This window comes from Pipra filicauda, unplaced genomic scaffold (assembly GCF_003945595.2).
Source record: "Pipra filicauda isolate LSUMZ 115617 unplaced genomic scaffold, ASM394559v2 scaffold33_size4404698_pilon, whole genome shotgun sequence".
Lineage (NCBI taxonomy): Eukaryota > Metazoa > Chordata > Aves > Passeriformes > Pipridae > Pipra > Pipra filicauda.
In genome coordinates this window covers 1,578,423-1,602,038 of record NW_024104465.1, presented here as the reverse complement: position 1 = coordinate 1,602,038, position 23,616 = coordinate 1,578,423, and the positions used below count along the sequence as shown (strand labels likewise).

Genomic DNA, 23,616 nt, shown 5'->3' with positions numbered 1-23,616 from the left:
GGAAATACTCTGTCTGAGCTGATCGTGCAGAAAAAAGAAAAACAAAGGAAACAGCATTTCTAGGAGGCACCAACGGGAGGAGCCGGATCCCAGGGTGAAGTATCAGTTTACTCACCAGTCTGTCCCCAGGGCAGTCGTGCTGACCCATGTGCCCACTAAGATGCAGTCTCAGGACCAAACAAAGGCTGCTACACTCAACACAGGGGGATGTGTCTGCCACGTGAAGTGCAAAATTCAAAGAGCAAAAGAGGCAACCCAAGGGTCAAAGATGGATTGCAAGGTAACAGCAGAAAGAAAATTCCCCAGGGTGTTCACACTGAGAGGAGCTGATGCTTACAGCCTCAGGGCTTCCTATAAAATGATGGTCATTCCTTCCTGCCCCAAGTCTCCCAATCATTTCAGTTGCACAGTGTAGCCAGGAATGGTGTTTCTCGTGCCTGAGGTGCAGCAGAAGCCCCCAGCCACGTGTGGCCATCCAACACTGCACACCCAGAGCTGCCGTGCCCACAAGGGCTGCTGAGGAATTCACTCCTACATTTCCAGGACGTCCCCCAATTTTAAAACCTCATTGTTTTATTTTTCAGGGATAAAACTTGCAGGTTGGCAAGGAAAGAAGCAGCTCTTGCCTGTGGCTATAAATACAGGTAAATAAAATATTGCATTGGAAAAGAAAATATGAGCAATGGAAGCTACTAAAATTGCTGCCCATTCCTGGAAACTTGTGACCACATGGACCAATTTCCAGTCTTCCTTCCTCCAGTGCCATAATGTAACGGAGAGATTTAATAAACATTTTCACAGCCAAGACAGTCCTTGTCTCCTTGATGCATTGTCTTCATCACTGAAGCTCAGAGAATTTGGTGAGTCAGAATTCCCAGTAGTGGGAAATTGCATATTTACAATAATACATGGCTTAACAATACACTACAATTTAGCCAAGACAGAAATTCCTCTGCTTTTATCAACAGGAGGATGCAGGCACTCATGTTCCCAGAGTTTTTAACTAAAGGGAATTTATGGAAAAGAAGTCTTACTTCAACTTTACAGACCTTGTCTTTAAACAGACAGACTTTGGCTGAATGACGACAGTGCAACAAAAACAACAATAAACCAGAAAGCCCAGGATAAACTACCAACTCTAAAGTAAACAAAACTTGATGTAAAAGCACCTGGAGAATCCTAAAAGAAAATAACTATAAAACCAGCGACTGAAAACTGCTTTAACACAGCATTTACACAGCCAGCCTTCAGCCACAGGCTGCCATCTGATTTTGTTGTTGCATTATTATGGTTTCTTAATCAAGAAATGGTGTTTACTTTAAAAATAAAACTAAACCAAAGTAAAACCTTTATTAATTTTTATCAATCCAAAATCTTACCAGACTGTCTTATGACTTTTCTTTGCAGTTATTCAACAGTGTTTAAAATTTGTGTGATGGAGCAGAAATCACTGAGAATTAAGAGGATGCTCTGGCAGTTCACCAAATTTCTTTACAAATTGTAACGAGGATGTACAGAAAGCAAGAGAAATTTTGCATGGGCCTTTTTTGCAAATTAATCAAAAACATTTTTATTGATTTTTTCCATTTTTAAACCTTCCCAGTGTTTAGCTTTTTCTAAAAGAATCAAGATGCAATTAATATATGTGTCACCAAAGAGTATTTTTACTTACTAATTTTAATATAAAATGTATTAACAGAATATGCCATTGCTGTGCAGAAAAATGCCCACTCCTGGATGAAGAAAAAAACTGCTTAAAATTTAAAAGATTTGATTTGGTTTTAAAATCATTCCATGTAAAATATTGGGAGGATTTAGTGGGTCAGTGATTTCAGGGTTCTCTGTTATAAGCACACAAATCCCCGGGGCATTTCAGGGCTGCAAACTTGCTCTTTTGTGGTTGCTCATCTCCATGGAAAACAACCTTTGTTAGCGGGAGGGACACAGAGATTTCTGGTCGGCCTGAGACACACACAGGAGACACCCTGTGCTGGCATTTATTGATTTGTACACGAGTTCCCTTCCAAATCCCACCAGGCATTTGAGACAAAAGCTCTCTCTGTGACACGTGGCAGCCTCGGGCTCAAGGAGGGAGGGAAGGGACAGCCCTGATGGGAGTCATTTGGGCAGTGAACCCTGGCAGAGCAATGGGATCCCACAGGCTGCCCCCAATCCCAGCGGTTCTGCAATCCCAGCTGTTCCAGTGCTGGGGAGAGGGACAGGCACTGGTACACGGAGTGGAATGGGGAGATCTCTGAGCATCCCAGAGAGACAAAGGTATCTGGGCAGGGTCTCTGCTCTGTACAACAGCCACTCCAGCACAAAGAATGTGCCCTCAGAGCAGCCATTTAAACACCCCCCTGAAGTTGTGGACAGACAGTGCAACAAACTGGAACAAGAGGGGGAACATATGTTCCTGATGTCATCCCCCATGGATGGCCGGATCGCTCCTGCACAGCAGCTCCCCAAGAGCAGCATCTCTTTGCAATCACCACCTCCCCTATTGTATTACAAATTTGCCACACAAAGTGACCCACATGGGTTCTCTGCAGTGGAAATCCTCCTCGGATGCCCCCTGCTGTCATGGACACCATGCCCAGGACATGGCAGTTATCAGGACAATAAGCCTGCCCTCCAGGGCCCGGCCAACACATCCATCACCTTCCAGCACATGATTTACAGAGACGAGAGGATACTCATTACTTCCTCCTGCCACAAATGGAGCATCCTCAGCAGTGCCCAGGGGCAGTGCAGCTCCTGTACTGGGCTGGAAGTTTGGAAGTTAATGGGCAAATGAGAGATCAAAACAAACTTTCTTGAAAAAGCAGCTATTCCATAAGGATGCTGAAGCAGGCATAGGGCACAAAGCAAGAAGGAAAAAGCTACTGCCTTCCTCTCTGTGAGTCACATTGTGTACCTCACTGTCTAGACAAAAATCTGCAATACTTAGACACTCAGAATGCAGGAAAACAAACCTCCCTGGTGCACTCCAGGATTCAAAAGTCCTGTGATGTTTTGCAGTAAGGGTAGCAGGAATGAGCTCACCACAGTCTTACCTGGATCTGCCCTTTCCCCATGATTCGATCTGTGCTCTCTCCATCCTCTTTGGTGAGCTTGGTTTTGTTGTAGCACTTTTCATAGCACAGAATCCGCAGTGTCTGTGAGCCCTCCAGCTCAATCTCGAACTCCTGCAGGGCACCAGGACAGGAAAGAGCTATGGATGCATCACAGGAGGACACCAGTCTCATAATAATCAATTTAGTCTCCTTAAAATTCATCAGAAGGGAGCACTTAAGGACTGACCAAAACCTCCTCCCTAATGGAGTTGGTCTAGAAATAAAGTGAAATTGTATTTTGTATATATAAGGTGGTCAAATCAGAGACCAAGATGGTTCACTCCTTGGTCAGGTTTCACTGGGTCTCAGCAAAGCATTGTTCAAAGACACAAACTCACCCACCTTCCTTGTAATGAATTTTGCTCACCACCAGTTGCCTGTTAACAGGCAAAATGTCTATAGCTAATTCTTCCCTCTCTCAACAAATAAACAAAACCACCTCCTTCAGCATATTTTCATTTGTGTCTTTAAAAAAATAATCAAACATGCATCTGTCTAAATGATGAAATGCTGGACAAGACTCATTTGTATCAAATTGTTTGTTTAACTACAGCTAATCCAAGAGAAAATCTTCTGCAAGCCCTGACAGCCAAATGAACCTGGCAGGAAAGGGCTTTCTGAGCAGCAGCAAGTGCAGCACAAGTGCTGAGCATGCAGCAAGTTCTTCCATTGGTGGATCTTCTGCCCATTGTGCATTGATGTTTGGCACATGGAATAAGTCACAGCAAGAAAAATCAAACCTACCTCGTTCCAGTTGGGCTCTGTGGTGTCTCTGTAAACTCTAGTTTTGGCCTTGTTCACAAAATACCCAAAAGAATCCACCTCTAACGTGCAGTACAAATCTGAGGAGGGGAGACAGCAAAACTTAAGAAGTTTCTAGAATCTCCAAATTCACATTAATCACTTCCAGGGTGTGTCTTCAGCTCCACCATCTCTGTATTAGTACCAGTAACATCATTCCATACAAATCTCATCATCTGGATCAGCCCAGTTGCCTTTAGGAAGCTGAAGTACCAGCACAGCTGTATAAATTATGTCAGCACAGACAAACCCTTCACCTCTATCAAAAATCAGGCCTATACTGTTATCCAATATTCCCCAGCTCAATCCACACTGAGCTGAAGGTGTACCCCAGTGAGCAATAAACCTTCCCCAGGTAGATACTGGACCCCATAAACACAGTGATTTCCCTAGAACAGCATCAGTGCAGGATCCCTCAGGGAGCAGGTCAGGGGGCAAAAACCTCATTATTTTTACAAAGTGGTTAAACAGGCGGTATTTGGTGCTTCCGAAGAGCTACTAATGAGCTGTAGACATTGCCCCACCTGTAAGTTATGTCCTCACTTACAAATGTGGTGTCAGGCAGCAGCTGGGCAGTCAGTGGCTCAGCAGGAGGAAGCCAACAGGGATGTACTCCCAGTGCACTCCTTTCCTCCCTGGACTGCACACTTAGCTTGGATAAGGACAGGATCCCCAGCCACACGGCCAGGTAACCTGGGCAGCTGTTCTAGATTATCCCCATCAATGTCTGGGAATCACAGTCATTCCTACCAGGGTCCTCCTCACTCTAGTCTGTCACCTTTTTTGATCCTTCTGTCAAATCATGCCCCTGAATTTTAGCACCTCTTTCTTCACAACAAAAAATCTGGATGCCAGAGAATGCTTTCAATTCTTTCATTGTAAAACAAAATACAGCTGAAAGAATTCAGCATAAGGGCTGACTTGTTTCTAGAAGAGGTGGGTAATCAGCAAACACTCCTTAAAAACCCAGACTAGGCCTAAAAAATAAGTGCTGCATGCTTGACCCTTGATGGTGATCTTTCTGAGAGTTCACAGCAGGAACTTCCAGTTCCCCAAAACCCCTCTCCTCCTCACCATCACCACAGATGCTGCAGTCCTAAATCAGCCCATGCCCAGCTGTCCCAGCATATGACTTATCTCACCCTGTCAGTACCTCTGTGTGTCACAGAACTGCAACTCACTTGAGCTTTGCTTAAATCCTGTGGCAGAGTGGACAATGACATTCAGGAATCCATAAAGACCCGGGGATTCATCATCTGTACAAAAGACCCAAGGAATTCTGTTACATTCAGAGTGGAGCTGAGAGTGATGAGACTGATACTACACAGGTTAATGAGCAGAGGGTAAACTGTCCCTAAGGATGGCAGGAGCACATAACAGCCATTCTGGCAAGAGAGGAGACTGTTCCAGGAGCACTGTCACCTGCAATGCCTTCTGGCAGTGGGAGGCTTCTACAGTGACATTTCTAGGGTCAGCAAGACAGCATGGAAGAAATTCAAGGTAAAATATAAAGTAAAAATATAAAAGTAAAATATAGAGGCTAAATCTAGACTAGCAGATTAAATAGTAATTTAGGATGGTCTCTGACACAATTTTGGCCAACTAGTATTCTTCCAAAGGATTCCCAGGCATAGTTCAAAGCTGTCCCAGGTTAGGACTCTACGAGGCACTCCAGTACCTTGCACAACAGCTACATATAAGGACCATTTAATAGTCAATGAATATATACTGGAGGATGTTGGGGAATATTTTGCTAATTTAGATGTTGCCACATAACATGGAGCTTGTATTTTTATTGTTGCAGGATTAGCATTGGGATGACAGACTGTTTTTGTTCCTGCTGCTCTCTCTTGGTATGCCATCATCTACTTCAACTAAACCACACAGGCTGGTCACACATGGCCTCAGGTTTTGTTTTACAGGGACTCTCAGTTTGTAACTCATCACCAGGCTGCAGTGGGTAGCAAAAAGAACCAGGGGAATTCAGAAAAGCAGGCAGGGGAGAGTTTCACTGCAGCTGCACCACGTGAAAACATAAACCAAATGTCTTACCTTCCTTATTGATAGTGAGGGGGATGTTGTGGACTGTCTGAAGCTTCACACAGGAGTTTGTCAGCATCTGGAGCTCCACCGATGTGAGTGAGAAGCTTTTAAAGCCTGCCAAGGAGATTCAAAGGGGGAGGAATTCAAATCTAAAGGAGAGGCTGGATACCTTCTCCCTCATCCAGGGCACACACAGGATAGCTGCTCCCTGGGCAGTGCCCAGCGACAGCACGAGGTGCTCAGGGCTGTGCTGCCCCAGCTCTGCTGAGGGCACACCCGAGTTACTGTGGGGAGTAAAAACTCTCAGGATGGTTTACAGGAAACAAGGGGAGGTTCTTACTTTCTTGCAAAGCCAAAAAACACCCCTGCCAAAAAAGTAACTAAGTTTCTTTGGACTGGAGCCAGGTAAAAGCATGCAGCTGTTCCCTGTACCTGGAATTGCAGGTGCAATTGAGCTCTGATCTCTAGGGTAAATGGGAGCATCTCTACCACACTTACTCTGTGTTCTCCCTACACATTCCCTACATGTTGCTGCAAGCAGAAGTCCCCCAAACAGCCTCAGACATGCACAGACAGGAGACATGCTTGTTGTGCTGGGGATTTCAATGCATATTGCTGATTTTGCAGGTTTTCCTCATCCTCTGGATTCCTGCTCTCCAGTAAGATCACAGTGTATCAATAACAGCCGAGGGACACTCACATTTCTTCTGCTGCTCTCGGATATTCTCCCTCCACTCTGCCCTCTCATAGTCCGATGAAATGAGGAACGTGTAACTCTACCCAGGAGAAGAGAAGAAAATAGGGTATGCATTAGTCTGAGGGCTGGCCTGCCTGCCCCCACCCTCCTCCAGAGCTATGTGCTGGATACACTGTCCTTCTGGCACTCCTGCCACTTGTCCTGCATCACAGCTCTGTCAGGACAGGCTGTGGAAATGATCCTTCGGCAAAGCACCAGCGGTGCCAGCATGGACAGTCAGAGCCCCCCGAGCCCCACCCTGCCAACAGCAGCCGTGTCCCTGCAGCCATGGGCTCCCATGGCAGCTCTGTGCCGTGCTCACAACACCAGGAACCCCAAAAGCCTCCAGCACAGGCCTAGACACTGGTGCAAGCTGAGGAAGCAGCGACCAACCAGCTCATGGATTGTCACCAAGCAGTAACACAGTCTTGTGAGAATCCTTTGCCACGTGCATGGAAAGGCCACGGTGACAGGTCACAGCACTGCCAGAGCAGGGGACGTGTACAGATTAGTCACAGCCTTACAGGATGTCATCATAACCCTTGGTACAGCAAGGGCTGGGTGTCTGCTGCTTGGAAGGGGCTTTCAGGACAGACAGTGGAGGCCACGGAGACCTCCTTGTGCAACAGCCAATACAACCCCACACACACAGGCCCCTGTGGTCTTGGGCACACTGGGGGGAAGGGATGTCCTCTCACCTTCCCGTTGCGGTTGTGCACCCGGAAGGCCATGTTGGGAGACATCAGCAGTAGGAGGGATTCCTGCTCCGAGAGCTTCTTTTTTAACCTCTCGATGACCTTGCTGCCTTTATTGGCCCTCTGGAGGGTGGGGGAGAGAGGGAGACAGAGGACACATGTCATTCTCCAACATCTATCCCATTTACACTAACGGGTATTTTAAAATCAACAGTCCCTCCCCTCTGTGAGTAGGGAAATGGCCCCATGGCAGAAGAAATGCTGTCAACAGGATCCACAGGGCTCCCAGCTGCTCAGGAACATGTTCCTGCAGTACCTCTACACTCCCACTCGGCTCTGTTCCCTGACTCCAGCTGTCCCAGATGAAGGTGCAGAGGTGCATGGCCACTGTCCCAGTTACACCCTGTACTTTCTGCCCAGAGGCTGCAGCAGCATCATGTCACTGGGCAGCCACAGCACTGCCATCTCCACATTAGCTAAGGAGACTGAAAGGAACTTCCCTAGAAGCTGCCCAGAACTCTCCCACTCACCACCCACTGATCCATTTTCATCAGAAGTCAGCTAAAATCAGTTTTTCCTGGATAAAACCCAGTTCCAAACCCAGCCATGTGTATTGTTTGGCAGTGATGCACCACAGCATGTATCTTAAGACACCTGCACCTGGTGAGTAAGAGGTTTCCACAGAGTGTTCTTCCTAATATCTTCCTTTTTCCAGGAAGCCCTCTCTGAAAGCCAGCCAGGGCAGAGAGGCAGGAGTGTGGGGAATAATCTTGTCACGACACGATCAGTGTTATTCATATCCGGCTCTACACACCAGCAGGCCTTCAGTTTTCCAACTCTTATTTCTCTTTTGGGTTCCAGGAACCTAACACCTCTGAGAAAACATGTCTTGCAAGCAAAGAGAAGGCCAGAGACACCATGTCTGTGTCAGACTGTTCAGTCAACATAATTGGTGTTCTACATACATTTGCTGATGCTTTGACATCAGTGAAGTAGGAAAAAGATTTAAAGGTATAACTGAGCTTGCAAAAACTGAGGAACACATGGCTTCTGACCAAAAATCACTTGCAGGATCATATTTTAGCAGCTAGAAATTTGCATGTCACAATCCCAGTCCTTCTCATGTCCACAGCATAAGAGCCCTGCCCTGCACAGGGATGCTCAGGGATAGCAGTCACAGGTGGTTTCATGAAGTAGAGAAGCTACTGGGTACAACTACAGAGTGTTTTTGTTTCTGCCTCCTCCCAGGGCACCATCATTCAAGCTGTGCACAAGGATGAGCAATGATGGGCTGCAAAGCATCTGGGTATCACAGACCTCTGCTGAACAGCCTGTTCTAACACGACTCCCCACGCTGTGCAGCCCTGGGAGTGCTGCTGCTGCAGCACCTCAGCACAGACACTGGGTCTGTACCTGTCAGGGAGTGCTCAGCCTGTTACCTTTTCCCGCTGGATGTCGTTCTTGATCTGGGATATCTTGATCTTCATGGCATCCAGCTCCTCATCAGGTACCAGTGGGATATTGGGCACTGCCTCAGACTCATCCACCATTTGGAAGCTGAGGTCAGTGAGTGGGATGTACCATTTGCAGTCATATTGCTGGCTTTTCCTGAAAGGCAGAAAGTCCAAACCTTTTACTATTATTGGTGTTTGACAATACCCACTCCCCCTTCCCAGCTATAGTGCATAAGATACAGATATGGGTCCAACTTTACTGTGATTCCTATGTGGAAAAAGTCTGGCAAAAGGCTGCTTTCCAGTAAGAAAGCCCAGCAGGGCAATAGCCAGCACAAGTACACAAGGCAACTCATTTTGATAGCTAGTTCCTCTTATCCTAAGAAACCACAGCCCTCTCCTGCAAACCCTTTCAGTCCCATGTGCTCTCCCTTCAAAGCCTCCATGCAGCCAAAGTTCTAAAGCTGTGCCAAACCTCCGACCTGGATGCCACCCGTGACCTAAACCCAGGTCTCTTTTGCCTCCCCAAATGGGGCAGGTGAGCCCCACCTCTACTGTCAGGAACATCCACTCTTGGGAACATCCCACTGCTTTGAAGGGTCATTCCTCACAAGCATGTGCTTCAAAAAGGGCAGGCATAACTTTTTGCTTGAGGAGGGCAAGGAGATGAGAGGGGTCTCCATTAGAAGAACATTTACCAAATGAAGAGAAGCCCTATTTGAGGCAGGTATGTTGGTAATGGTTCCTCCCCCTCATTTGTCAAAAATGTCAACAAAACTGTCTTCATAGCTGCCCTTTGGGGTTGACAGTCTGTTTACTGCACCTTTGGCATTTTTCTGTAAAGCTGTTAACAGGCTGCAAAGCCAAAATTAATAACCTTAGTCACAAAAGAAAGTGAAGAATGTCACCTATTAAAAGAAAGTAGAAAAATAAATGGCATTTGTCCTGAATATCAGCACCTACAGCATATCCTATTGTCCTAGGAAGGCTCAGGGCAGAGATGGGAGGAATTAACCTTTCCTGAGGGATCAGGACATGGACAAGGTCTCAAAGAAGAAACAGTCCTGCCTTGCTGATTATTCCTTGTCTAAGTACATCTTGTGGGTTTTAGTCACCCAGGTTGGGGTGTTCACATGCAACTAAAACTGCTGGCTAACCCCAGGATTCTGTTGCAGCTGAGGTGCAAAGCGCCCAGTTCAGAAGGAAAATCTCACCCTCCAATCTGCTTCTTGAGCTTGGCACACAGGAACAGATCGGTAAAAAGAAAGACGTGGCGCAGCTTGCGGGCCCCCTCCACCAGCTCCACCATGAAACTGTCCTTCAGCAGCTGCCGGTGCTGGGGAAAAGAGCAGGAGAAATGTGTCAGTGCAACACGAGCTCCAGATCTGGCACCGGGGCAACACATTCCTTAGACGTGACTCCTACCAGAGCAAATTCAGTAAATTTGTCTGATTCAGAAAAAAGAAGACAGCCTATTAAATATTCCTGGCTGTAAACTCTGCTCCCTGCTGCTGCCCTCCCTCCCAGAGGCACAGATGGCCGTGCAGCTCCTTCAGGCTTCTCTCCATCACCTGTTCTGAGTGGAACTCACTGTGAGTCACTGCCCAGCCTCTGTGTACCGGAGGGCCGGAATCCCCGAATTCCTGAATCTCTGCCAGGGAATCATCCCCTCTGGAGCCAGCAGAGAGCAGCACACACCGCTTCTCCCAGAGCCACTTCCCAGCCTCTGCACTCAGCTTCAGCCACCTCTCCAGGGACAGAGCTAAGCCCTCCTCGGACACCTCCTCTCCCAGTCACAGCAGAGTTTGTCAACATTAACAGCTGAACAGCAACAGCAGCCATTGCTGCTTCTTCATTACAAGTGCTGCTAAGGGATAATTCCTGAACATGTGTATCCAGCAAACTTCTCAGTAGTCCCTTACCAGCCTGTGCTTTAATAGAACCATCTGGATATACCCCCACTCCATGTCTATTGAAATCTCTTTTTATATCATATAAAGACTCATCAAATCTAGAAAATTCAAAGAAGCTGCACAACTCTGATGCCTTTATTCCTGTTTTTAGTTCCAGGGAGCTTTACAATCTCCTAAAGAAGAGGCACAGACAAGCAGGCATAAGCATTGCTTTCCTAATTCCCTTATGGGGGGGAGTCCACAGTTAAAAGACTAAAAGGCTGGAGTGCTAGCACTTACACAGATGGCTGTGTGCAGGTACCAGTGACCACATCAGGAGTTTCATGCCCTGCTCTATGCTCAGGCCTTCCACTCTGCTGTCAGGATCAACAGGACTCTGCACATCTGGCATAGATAACTCCCACTGATTTCCAAACAGGGCCATTCAACTTTGGGCAAGTTTTATTCCCACCAATATGTGTAACTGTCAGTGTTGCCTCACTTCATGCCCAGTACAAGCAGGAACCATCAGCTTCACCACACGTGCTAAGGCACACTAAGGAACTTTTCCATGACCCAAACTATTTCCTTGTTATTCCAGCTAAGAGGATGCTCCCCTGACACCACCAAGTGACATGTCACACATCCCTCACGTGGCCTAGACAGCGCTGTGGCTGCAGACAGGAGAGCTCTGCTGACACTGTCCAGGGCCAGCCAAAACCTCTGAGCTGCCTCACTGTGAGCCCTCCCCAGCCCCACGCTCAGAACTCGCCTGTGTGACTCACTCCTGACCTGCTCCATCCCAGTGATCCCCACACTGGGAACACACACACAAAATTCCGTTTCCACGAGGCAGCTCAGCTCCACGTGCTCAGCACTGCAGCACCAGGAAAGCAGCTCCCCGGAGCCAGGTCAGGACACCCACACCAGAGCTGATGCCTCAGTTTCTCAGGTGATGCCCCCCAGGTTCTGTTCTCTGCGTGACTTAACAAGCCCTGCACACACTCCCTGCCGAGGGTGTGGGAGTACAAACCCCCCACGCTGCCTCTCCTTCCGCCTACGGTTCTTCCCATCTTGGCTCTCCAACATGGAAACAAACCACATCAGTCCTGAGCCCAGCAGGCACCACGGCAGGGAATGCATGGCAAAGAAATGCCCTTGCAGACACAATTCTTGTTTGCACAGCCTGTCCCACAGCACCCCAGACTTCCTGACACGCACTAGGAGCCTGCATTTTCCTGTCTGCAGCTGCACCACAGTGACCTGTGAAAGCACCCAGAGCAGTGTCAGCAGCTCATCTGGGTGCTGCCTTCCATGACACAAAGGTCCTGGAGATCCATGAGCAGCAGCAGCAAAAGCTGCACCTTTCCCATCGCTGTGGGAAGCAAGGCTGCTCCCTAGCAGAATGTATCCAGCAGTGATACAGGCTCAGAAGGGCCTGTACATATGTTAGTGTTTATTTTTAGGTGGGTGTGATCCTCCTGGCTCCTCCTCAGTGGTTTTGGGGCGAACGCCTGCCTGCATTAATGCCTCTGCTGCTTGTGCACGCCTTCCCCTCCTGCATGGCGAACAAACCCCAGGTAGGAAACTAGAAACACTGAGCTTTAAGATAAATAAACAGGAGGAGGTATGTTATCGGTAACAAGAGCACTCCTGAGCTGCAAAGAATTTCATTTGGGAGCAATAATAAGCAGGAAAAGATATTTTCTGAGCAAGCCAAAACCCTGATCTCAGGTTTCTAGATCTGATGCATATTAATTACTCTGCAAATCAGCTCAGCTCCTCTGGGGCAATGAGAATAACTGCTTACTGCCAGCTCAACCTCTGCTCATTGTTCGTAGGTGTAAAGATGTTCTCACAGCTCACTCATCTCTGCTCCCCAGCAGGATGCAGCACTGTCCTTTCCCTGACTGGCAGGGACATGGCACAGTCCTAACCTGGCCTTCTGCCCACCTCTGCCAGGCACTGGCAGTGTGTGAGGTGAGCCAAGAGCCCAGCCCAGCACCCTGCCAAGAGCACATCGCCCCAAAACCCGAGCAGAGAGCTCAGCCATTCGATGCCAAAACAGGGGCGTGACTCACCAACCTTCACAGTTCCCACCTGTGCTGAGGTGGCCTCAGTCACACTGGGTTTATTTGGGTTTGCACTCCTGGCTACCAAGCATCCTGACTGACACAGACACAGTGCAACCATGAGGCAGCAAAAAGTCCCACAAAGGGAGCTGGGTGGGAAGACAAGAAGGCTGTATTTCCTAAGCTTGGCTGGAACAGAAGGAAAGAGATGAAAGGGATATATTCCAGTCAGTCACTCAGAGGAAAATACTGAGCCTCCCAGACTTTTCAGTCTTCATATCTTCTTGCTCATGAGCTAGTTGGAAAGGTCTCCCTCCAGCAAGCAGCAGGGCTAAACTGCCACAAGAGCAACCAAGCATCTGGGGAGGAGAGTATGGGAGAAAACGTGTGGGACAAGTCAGGAAATCTCTCCTCACTACCAGCTTCTCTCAGAAAAGAGGACTTTTGTTATGGTTGGGCACAACAGGCATGTCCCAGGCTGCTCAGCATCCATGGAGCCGAGGAGGGGCACTTCCAGCAAAGGGGCACATCCTCTGTTGCACATTAGTCATCTTGCCGGGAGGTTCAGCAGGTCAGAGGGAAACAATAAAAGGATTTCCCAACTGGCTTACCAGATCCCTGCCAAACCCCACAGCGTAGGAGCAAAGGGCACCTTCCTGGACCTCCTAACATGAGTCAGCCCATCCTCTCCCACCCTGGGGGAGCCAGCAGCCCCCTCAGACAGGACTCCTGCTGGTCAGATGCCTGTGCCACCTCAGCTCCACAGGCCTTCTCTGGCAGTCTGGGAACCAACACTTTGGTCAACTCCTCCCACCCAGGGCCACCAACTATGCCTTTGGTGGCCTCCTGTTAAACAGGGTCTCCTGAAACACAAGGCCTTTTGGCTGAGCAATCCTGCTGTACATGACATACAATAACCCACATGTGGAAAACCATCTCTCTACCTTGTTTCCAGAGTTACTCTATTTGTTAGAGGTTGCCAAAGGGGATAATGGTTTCCTAAAACACCCTGAAACAACATAAACTACACAAAACCACATAAACATGCATGAAAACCTAAGCTTAGGGTGAGAGTGGCAGTACAGTGGCAGTGCGACCCCCTCTCTTCCACAGACAGCCCCCAAGACTGTCAAGTGTCCAGCACATGAGCTCAGCTCAGCTACAGAAAGTTGTTCCAGGAAGCCTGGGGGGAAAACTCCCAATTTTGTATCATAATGGACTGAATTAGGATCATCTTTAACCTGTTACCTTCAGTGGCTCTGGTATAGCTCCTGTACTGGTACAACGTAAGTCCCAAGCCTCCTCTCCAGGCCCTACTTTTCTCTGCATGTTTTTTCACCTGCTTCTTCTCCCACCCACCTCAGTGCTCTGAACAAAGGAGTACCTCTGTCAGTGCTTGGTTATCCTCTTTGGATTGCCTATTGCTGTCCTCCTCCTCTTACCTCTCTCACTGAGCATCTCCCCCTCCTCTGCTACCAACCTCACGACTACCTGTGTGCCTCATCTACTCATCCTACAGTGTTTTTGTGCTGTTTGCATATGAGAAATCCTGCTGCTGTCACAGACTGATTAACTCCAGGAAGTGTGGCCAGCTTGTCTGAGACACATTACAAAAAGTGGAATTTAAAAACCTACTCAACCAGAACCACAGCTGCACAAAAGGCCATCTCTCCTCGCCTGTGTGCCGAGGAAGGAGCTCATCTGATGTGGTGACAGCAGAGCCCTGCAGTGTGTGCGTGGGAGAGAGCCCCGGGAAGGGCTGGAACATGTGTGAGGCAGAGGGAGGAGGGTAAAAGCAGGAGATGGGTATTGGCACATGTCAGTGAGGAAGAGTTGGTTTGGCTTTCTGCAGAGCGTAGGAAGAAAATGATTCCTCGTGTGTGTGTGTGCGTGTGCTGCAAGACCAGCACTGCAGAATAAAGGGATGCTCTGCCCAGGGAATTAAACTGGCTGCACTTTGAGCATTTTAATAGCCTTTCTTTCTTCTTCCCGAAGCTCCTGTCACCAGGAGCCCTCTGGCTGCAGCTGTAAGACAGAGTGTGAAGCAGCCAAGATCATTTGTGAGTGCTCAACTGCCAACATCTGCCCAAGGCCTCCAGGAGCAGTAGGCACCAGGCCTCACACTGAGCTTCCAGCTTTCCAAAGGCTTCAGTCTGCACTTCTGCTCCCTTGCAAGATGACCCAAGTGCTACAGTCATTTGCATCTGGGTTTAGTTGAATAAAAACACAAGGTGCAGTACATAGAGCTGCTCTGTTAATAAGAGTAAAAAAGGTTATTACTCCTCTCCTTCTGCACATAATAGTGGCACATCCTTCATCCCAAAGCATTTGTTTTCCTTCTTCCCCAGGGCACCGTCCCCAGTAGAACCTCAACCACCTATTTAAACTAAGACAGCAGTGGTGAAGCAGGATCAGCAGGGAGCAGGGAAGGTGCCCTGCTCCCTGGACTTGAGGAGTGGGTGATTCTCCACCACTCACATTCCCAGTCACAAGGTACAGCGCTGCTCAGATCCTTTCCCTCCATGTATTCGTTTGGTTATTCAGAGGCTTAGCAAAGTGGATTCCTGCAGATAATCCATTAAAAAGAACAGTAAGAAAGTAAAAGTATAAAAGTAGAAAAATGGGAAGGACAAAGCAAGAGAATGTAGCGGATCAAGCTGAATGGAAAGAGACCCCAAAGGCCAGACAAGCCCTCCTGGCTCCCCTGTGTTGCCAGGCTGGGGCTCTCCTGGCTCCTCTGCACCACAGCCCTCAGCAGACCACAAAGCAGAGAAGTCTGCTACAGTCAGCAAGGACCAAACTCTCTGTTCACAGACTCAATCCACCAATACTGCCATCCCTGCTGGAGCTCTTTCTTTCCCTCTGGTGAAAGGTTTTACTCCCTTTGTTCCCATCTCTTTGCACTACCTGGAATGCTCATTCAGCCCAGCAAATTAAACCGCACCACAGACACCTTCCAGTTCATCTGCATAAATCCAGAATTAGAACAAAGCCTACAGAGCCCAGCAGGACCAGGGGGCTGGAGAGATACCTGGCATCACACAGGAAGCCAGCAGGCAGGTCAGACTGAGCCAGTGCTCCCAAAGCAGGGAATCACCTTCTGCAAGAGCGAGGAAGGCTGTGCTGATGAGCCTGTACTCTCTCCTGACCTGCACTCCCCTCCTTAGCAGCCTGTCACTAGGGAGATTAACAACTGGCTGCCTTCCCCAGTTCAAAGCAATCCTGAAAAGAAGAGCAGGAGCAAGAGGCTGGCAAAGGAGATTTGATTCCTCCCCACAACGCACTCAAAGAGAAAAAATATTCCACATAAAAGGCAAGGACTGGGGAAAAAAGATAACTGAGATCAGCACCTAAGCAATACATGAGGGGAAAAGGCTGTTTTACCCTCCTTCCTTTCCACCAAGGAAATTTCAATGGGAGGAAGACAAATAATGAAAAAAGCCATCAAAGCAAGCTGGTGATTCATTAAAATAAAAAATGCATTATGCATTGAGAGCAGTCAATTAGGAGATGCAATCCACACACTGTCCTGTCACCCCAGGGGAAGCACCAGCAAGGCGAGTGGGAGGAAAGGATAAGTAGAAAAGGAAAGATTTACAGGCATAAACAAAACCCAGCTATGACCCCAAGCTGAGCAGCCTGCAGAGGAAGGAACAGCCATCACTAACCCACACAGAGTAGCTGGGAGCAGATTTGTGTCTCTGGATTACTACAGGAGAGTGAACATACCTACTCTCTAGACACAGAAGGGCATCCACTGGGGCATTACTGCTCTGAAAAAAGTGGGATATTGCTGCCAAATGACTAAAGAAAATATTCACTGTTAGATTCCCAGAGTGGAAGGCAAACTCTGGGAAGCATTAGAACCAAGTCCTTTTCTTCCCTGGGCTCAGTAAAAGCTGTGTGCAGTGAGGGAGAGCACAAAGGGTTCCCAGTCCCCTTCAGCACACCCACAGCCCTCTCCTCTGTTATGTCCCCTTCTTCCCTCCCCACACCATACCTGGAGTCACTGCAGGACCAGGGAGAGTGTGAACAGGCCTGCTGAGCCCAATCCTGCTTTCTAAGGTCTGACAAATACACCGCTCCAAAAAGCCATCAGCAGGATCATCCTCCTGAGCCTGCCCCTCTGCCTGGGCTCTGGCACCTCATTAGGATTCTGCCTGACACTTTTCAAAGCCTCATCCCTCATTGAGATGCTGACAGACAACCAGAGAACACAAAATGCTCCCTCCCCTGCGAGGGGCATTCTAGCCTGTGATTTCTGCTATGACTCAATCAGCAGCCACTTTAATGAGGCCATCTACTATCACTGAGGCCCTGGTGACTGATGTCTGAGCTTCTACCTCAGCCTCCAATTGCTCAGCCCCTCCTCTTCTTTTCTCAGCTGCAGACTTCCTCGGTTGGCAAAACGAGACAATGAGCAACACTTGCAGGACAAAGTGCACCAAATTCCCAGTACTGCAGCTTCTAGCAAATCTTTTGTCAGCTGAAAATCAGTTTAACAGCTAAGAGCAAGCATGTTTAGCTGTCAAGATTTGGGAATAAATCATGAAAGTTCATGGTATCTTAACAATCTCCTGTTAAGAGAGATGTTTTTGTACAGGGTAATTTGGGTCACTGCTGACCAGCCAGTGTCTCTGGTATGCTGCCACAATTCCTCTTACACATTTAGTATCTCAGCTGCACCTCTTTTTGTCCAGTCTCCGACATCCTTCTCTCTCACAACACTTCTGCCAGTCCTGGCCTTTCCTGGTCAGGAGGGACTGAACCCCTTCCTAATGAAATGATGAGGCAGCTGAACGAAGCCCATTGAGGAATGCAGGACTTCACCACTGAGTAGCTCTGTGGCCTCCTTGCACAGCATTGCCTGCAAGTAAAGGAACTGCACATCTTAGAGCTTTCTGGGTGCAGTCCTGCTCTCAGCTGAGCTGAGAAGGGTTATATCACATTCTTAGGAGACAATCACCTCCCCTGGCTTTCCCAACACATTCCACTTGTTTTGCTTTCTAGTCATATTTACAACATTCTTCTTTAGAAATAAGGATGCAGAAAATTAGTTTTATGGTGAAAATGAAGAATCTGGAAAACAGCTTTTCTCAATCTTTCATGACTTCTTATGTTTCCTAACTTTTTTCTCCTCCCAGGCTTCCCCTTTGGTTTCAGTTTGCAGGTAAAATACAAATCCACTTAGTGCATAGCAATATGCATCACAGCAATTATGTATGACAAATGATTTTAACAATGCTAAGGAGAAAACTCTAATCATACTTTTCCTCTGGGTTTCCAAACTGCTTTCTGAACAGAAAACAGAGGGAGCTGTACCACATCCTTCAGAGAACAAGGACACTGCATAAACTGTATCTTAGCAACAAACAGATTAACAGCATAACTTCCTGGTCTGCTCTACAGAAAAGACACAACCAGTATTTAGAAACTGAGAAAATAATGAAAGCAGGAAGACTCACCTCCCCCTTCTTTACAGTCATGGACTGCCGACGAGGAGTGATCTCCTCGTTGATGCTGGAGAGGAAGTTCTGAGAGATCCGCAGAGCATCCTGCAGCAGGGGGTGATCGGGGTGGCTCACTGGAGTGTGCTTGAGCAAATCCTGACAACAGGAGCACAAACAGAGAACAGAACCATGAGCAGCACTGAAGAGCAGAAGGGTTTGAGTGCCCCCAGCTAGAGCTGTAGGACAAGATGCTCCAGCTTCTTCTTACTGATTAGAGCAAGGCTTTTTATCTTTAGGAGATAATAATACTCTGCACTTCTCTGTGACACCATTGAAGAGATAACAGCATCCTACCTATGGACTCCATCCCCTTAGTGTAAAGGGAAGAGGCTCTTATGTAGCACAAGAGGTTTATTTTTGCAGTCCTGCTCCATGGAAAATTTAAAGGTCAAAGAAAACAAGAAAAGGGTCTCAAGTTTGCAAACTACCCTTCAGATACTTACATGCAAGACAAGTGTGCTGCGAGTCACTCGATCCACAGGCTTGTACAGTAGGGCTGTGAAAGAAAAGCAGCAGGAACGTAAGGAAGAAGTACCTAAATACAGTCCCTACAGACCAACTTGTCCAGTGTACTGAATGTACAGGCAGAGGTTTATTAACCCATGAGCTACTGGAAACATCCCTTCTCTGAAGTTTAATGTGCTGTACAGCCAATAAAGCACACACAGACACACAGAGAAGACAAGCACCACAGAACCCCATCTTGACCAGGCTCTTCAGAGGCCACCATAGGGCAAAACCCATATAGCAATCAGTGCTGGGGTTGCATTTGTGCTATCACTGGGTAGCAGATGTTCCCTTAAAATCACAGCAGCCCTTTGGTTGGGCTGGTTTTGCCCAAAGGGACTGATGAGGGAGGCCCTTCTCCACACACAGCCTACCACGAACGAGCTCTGCTACTTCCCAGGTAGAGCCAGACTCCACAACCTTCCAGCACTCAAAAACAAAAGAGAGAGTGGAGGTTTGGCAACAGCCTCCAAACAGTGGTGACAAACCAGTTTCCTCTGTATGGATCACTCACTTTCCAAGGAATTTTTCGTTGTCTGATCTTTAGATTCCTTTGTGCTTCTGGCCTTTAGATTCTAAAAGAAAAAGAAGAAAACCCACATAGCAGATGGTCAATCACCTTGAAATATTACATGGGAACACAACAGACTATCTGCTCCTCCAGGGGAGGGCCTAAGAGTGAAAGGAGAACAGCCCTATCACAGGTCAAGTCAGTGATGGAAAAATGTGCTTTACTTCTTGGTAAATCCATCATTGCCATGTCACAGGCACCCACACATCTCAAATATTAAGCAATTTTGTTAGGACCACGTGCCAATAGAGATGCAGCAGGGCAGGGAACCTCGTACAGGGATGGAGTTTTTAAATCACCTGCAGAAGAAAGACTGTCCATAAGGACACAGCTGCTGTCACAGCACATAAAGTACAGGATTGGGATTCAGTACCCCCAGGTTATGCTTCCTTAGACCTGCACTCAGAACTGGGTGACCTTGGACACGTCAGTTCTTTCACGGCAGCAAAGGAACACTGCCTGTGACTCTGCTCTCTGCACATGGACCACGACATGCATTAATGTGCTCAGCTCCAAAATCCTCACCAGGACACAAGTGCAAAAGTGTCATCACCATCAATCCAAATACTGGCACGACTTCAGAATTATCCTTCGGAAACAGCGAAACTGAGGGATCATATTTTACCTCTTTATCATAGTAATCTCAAGGGACATGCACTATAGGAGGTACTCAGGAGATTTCTCAGAGCACTAAATGCCCCTGGTATTATTCAGCTCTGATTATTTATCTGATTGTTTTTAAGGAGACATATATGAAATCCATGTTTTCCTGGCAACTGAGTTCTTCAAGAAATAATCACCACAATACAAAGAGTCAATGGGACCATGCACTGCAGGCAAAGCTGGTGGCCTCAGAAGCATAAAAGAAGTCTTCAAGATGCTCTGACACAGGTACTCCTCTGAAAGGGAGGAAATCAGAGTAGGCCAAAAACAGCATTACTGTTAACACACTTGCCTTTTCACACAGAGAGCTACCTCTCCATGCCAGTGAAGCTGCAATCCCACTGACAGCCACAGTGCAAGCCATTAAGGATGGCTTTTTACACCACAGTCTGCATCATCATTAGCAAGAGAAACATCCGAGAAACTCACAGCTTGCCCTCTAGAAATGTATGAAGATGGCACAGAGCTGAACAAGTTCAAGGCAATGCCGGCTCTCACCAGATTCCCTGGGTGGGGACCCTACATAAAGGCTGTCTCTGATAACCTCCATCAGCCCAAGGGACAAATGGCTGTAAGAACAGGAGCTGGAGGAGTGGGTCCATGGTTGCTCACCACTCCTCCAGGAGCCAGGGCTGCAGAGATACCTGGGGCACAGACAGGAGTGACATGGCGGGGGATTAGTCAGATCCAGACGCTCGTGTGTCTGAATACCGTGACATTACCTCAGAGATTTCAGCAAACTGAGCATTGGCTTGGCAGCATTTCTCTGCTGTCTCCATGGCAACTTCATAGTTATCCACAAAGGCCCGGTACACTCCCAGCTGGCTGGCCTGCAGGAAACAAAACAAAATGAAATAAGTGCTGGGGAAGAAGACAGTTTGGGATGGTCAAGCCTTGGTATCTAATGACCAGGTCATGTGCCTTCACACCAAAGAACTGCAGGGAATGCTAAGCAGGCCCAGAAAGACACCTCTGACCTGTCAGTGTTGTCTAACCAGCACTGGTGCCCCCATGCACCCAGTTCCATCCACGCTGAACAAGTTTACTTGTGAAGGATGTGAAAGGCTGCTAGAATGACACATCCTTATTACTGACATCTATTTTTCCCTTCTGAGCTGCCAGATTAGTATCTATTAAACTTTTAGCTCATTGATGTAACTAGAACTGCTGGCTTTTTGCCACAACATATGAATCAGGAATGATTCAGCCCAACAGCACAAATGTGACCCCAATAAGCTACTTGTTGGCTTCTGTATGATGCATATAGTAAATCAAACCCAGATATTAGCCCATATCTGCATTAATGAGCATTGTTATAAGGGCAGCAGAGTGCTGAAAATACAGAAGAGAGATCCAGAGCACAATCTGTTTGGAAGGCAGTGACTGTGGCACTGGGTGACAGAAAATGGCACTTTTTCCAGCAGAAGGATTATGAGACTGGTCCAGAAGAGGACAGAACAGGCCTCAGAGTGCAGTAATAAATCATTATTATACAGAATCTTAGCACTGATCCCGCTTGCTGACTTAGGAATTGCAGCCATATTCATGCCAGAGAACATAAGATCCAGCTTGGGAAATCCCTGGGTAGCTTCCAAGCTTGTCTGAAGTGCAGAGCTGGCTTTGTGCTGCAGAGCTGCACAGGCTGTGTGTAAACCCCTCAGCAGCTCCAACACGCCTGCAAGTGCCATCAGCAGAGCCCAGGCTGGAGCGCTGAGAAAGGTCCACTGAGGAGAGGTTTGGTACCAGGAGGGCTGCACTCACCTGGTGACTCTGCACCTTCCCTGACCCTCCTGCCTGAGATGTGGAACAGCCAGAGCAGTTACTTCCCCTCAGCCAGTGCTCCTTCCCTCACAACCACTGTGCCAAAGCTCTCTGTGGAGCTTTGTGCAAGAGACAATGGAACAGAAAAAGCCACTCTCAGGAGAACATTCCCTCCAAAAAATTTCTTTAGCTGACAGAGGCTGAGAAACAGCGAGGCTATTTCCTAGGTCACATTTTACTGAAAGACCAGGAACCAACCTCAACCCTCATACAAAATCACACGATTATGACTGAAGCTGAAGAAAACTTTGCTCACTTATAGCAGGGATGACCCTGGCAGCAAAGGAGAGAATGAAATCTGCATTTGCACAGGGGCACAATCCTGTGAAGAAGCTGCTGCCAGAACTACTGATCATTTGCAGGGCTTATGACATTCAGGTTTGGATGATCCCAGCTAACATGGCAGGGCTTTGAAGTTTCTCCATTCCTGGGTGATTCTTTCATTTCCTGCTACTCCTGAACAGTCTTTCTAAGCTTTCGTTTTCCTCCTCTAAATGTGCCATCACAAAGACATCTTTTTCATTAAAAACTGAGCTTCCAATCAAAGCAATGATGATCACACACTGCTTTCACGCTGATTTAATTTTTCTGGTTTTCAATTAAAAAGAGCACAGTGAAAATTAAACAAGATTTGGTAGAAATAGTTGGCTTTTGGATAAGTTTTTTTTCTATTCCTGAAACCCATCAGTGAGGATATTTGCTAAATATTTCTTAATTTCTAAAAACAGCTCCAAACAGTTCCCTTTCTAGTTACAAAAGAAATATGTATAATATATTCCCCAAAAATGAGAAGCGTATTTCACTCCCACATGCCTAGCATCTTTTCCTTCATTTCAACAGGAAAAGGTGTAATAACAGTCAATTTGATGTTGCAAATAGATCGTACTTTGTGCCAGAACACATGAAATTCTAAAACTCTTTATATCCACTATCTGTAGCTTCAATCTACCGTGCTGTGTTTTGCGTGATATAAAGAAAATTAATGTCCCCAGGGACATCTGGATAATAACAAGTATTGCAGTGTTTATCATCAGATTGCATGACACGACCACGAGTAAACAGTCTGCTCCAAAGGATTTGATGTACATCCAGTATAGATGCCTTGTAATGCCTGATGTTCTTGCTGTCTCTCTCATCTAGTTGCTTCCCAGTGCCTGCCAAGAATTATTAGCTTTATCTCATCCAGGAAAGAGTTTGCAATTCCCACTGATGCTGTACCAAACCACCCGAAACTGAAGCTGCTATGGCAGCTCAAAGCTTCCTGCACTGTGGCAATTTGCTCCTCTGCTTCCAGTGCTAATCCAACAAAATCAACAATTCTGTCACAAATGCAGAAAAATCAGGGGAACATAAAAGCAGAGTGCCAGAAGGGCTTAACTCCTGCACCTGTGACCACCCAGCAGCAAGGAATGGTCCTAAACAAGAGCCTGAGGAGCTGTGCAGTGAGGAGAGGCTGCTCGACAGCCAGCCCTGCCCAGGAACACACTCAGGTCCTCTTCAATTAGTGCTGTTCCATTGCTGCACTGCCTGTCCAGTGCAGTCTGTGAGGCTGCCACTTCAAGCAGCCTTTGTATCTCTGCTTCAGCAACCAGCAGCAGCTGGGTTTGTCTTCTTAAACCAGCTGCTCAAATTGCATACCATGAACTACTTACCCAGGCACCAACTTGACCCCTCCTGGCTAAAACATGTTGGCAGTGAAAAGCAGATTCCCTTATTTTGATCTTGAGTTGCTGGC

The 23,616-nt window shown here is 47.4% G+C and overlaps 1 protein-coding gene across 2 annotated transcripts in view; it reads right to left on the bottom strand.

Annotated features, from left to right (window-relative positions):
• Positions 1-23,616, bottom strand: part of BCR (BCR activator of RhoGEF and GTPase) — a 97,841-nt gene that overhangs the window by 12,526 nt on the left and 61,699 nt on the right. For both annotated transcript variants that reach the window (XM_027714200.2, XM_027714197.2), the window contains 12 exons: positions 20,783-20,890; positions 19,341-19,401; positions 18,763-18,815; positions 18,275-18,415; positions 10,060-10,181; positions 8,831-8,999; positions 7,395-7,514; positions 6,661-6,736; positions 5,970-6,074; positions 5,099-5,173; positions 3,861-3,958; positions 3,057-3,188 (listed from right to left, as the gene is read on the bottom strand). In XM_027714200.2, coding sequence (XP_027570001.1) covers positions 3,057-3,188; positions 3,861-3,958; positions 5,099-5,173; positions 5,970-6,074; positions 6,661-6,736; positions 7,395-7,514; positions 8,831-8,999; positions 10,060-10,181; positions 18,275-18,415; positions 18,763-18,815; positions 19,341-19,401; positions 20,783-20,890 — 1,260 coding nt within the window. The remainder of the gene's footprint in view (positions 1-3,056; positions 3,189-3,860; positions 3,959-5,098; positions 5,174-5,969; positions 6,075-6,660; positions 6,737-7,394; positions 7,515-8,830; positions 9,000-10,059; positions 10,182-18,274; positions 18,416-18,762; positions 18,816-19,340; positions 19,402-20,782; positions 20,891-23,616) is intronic.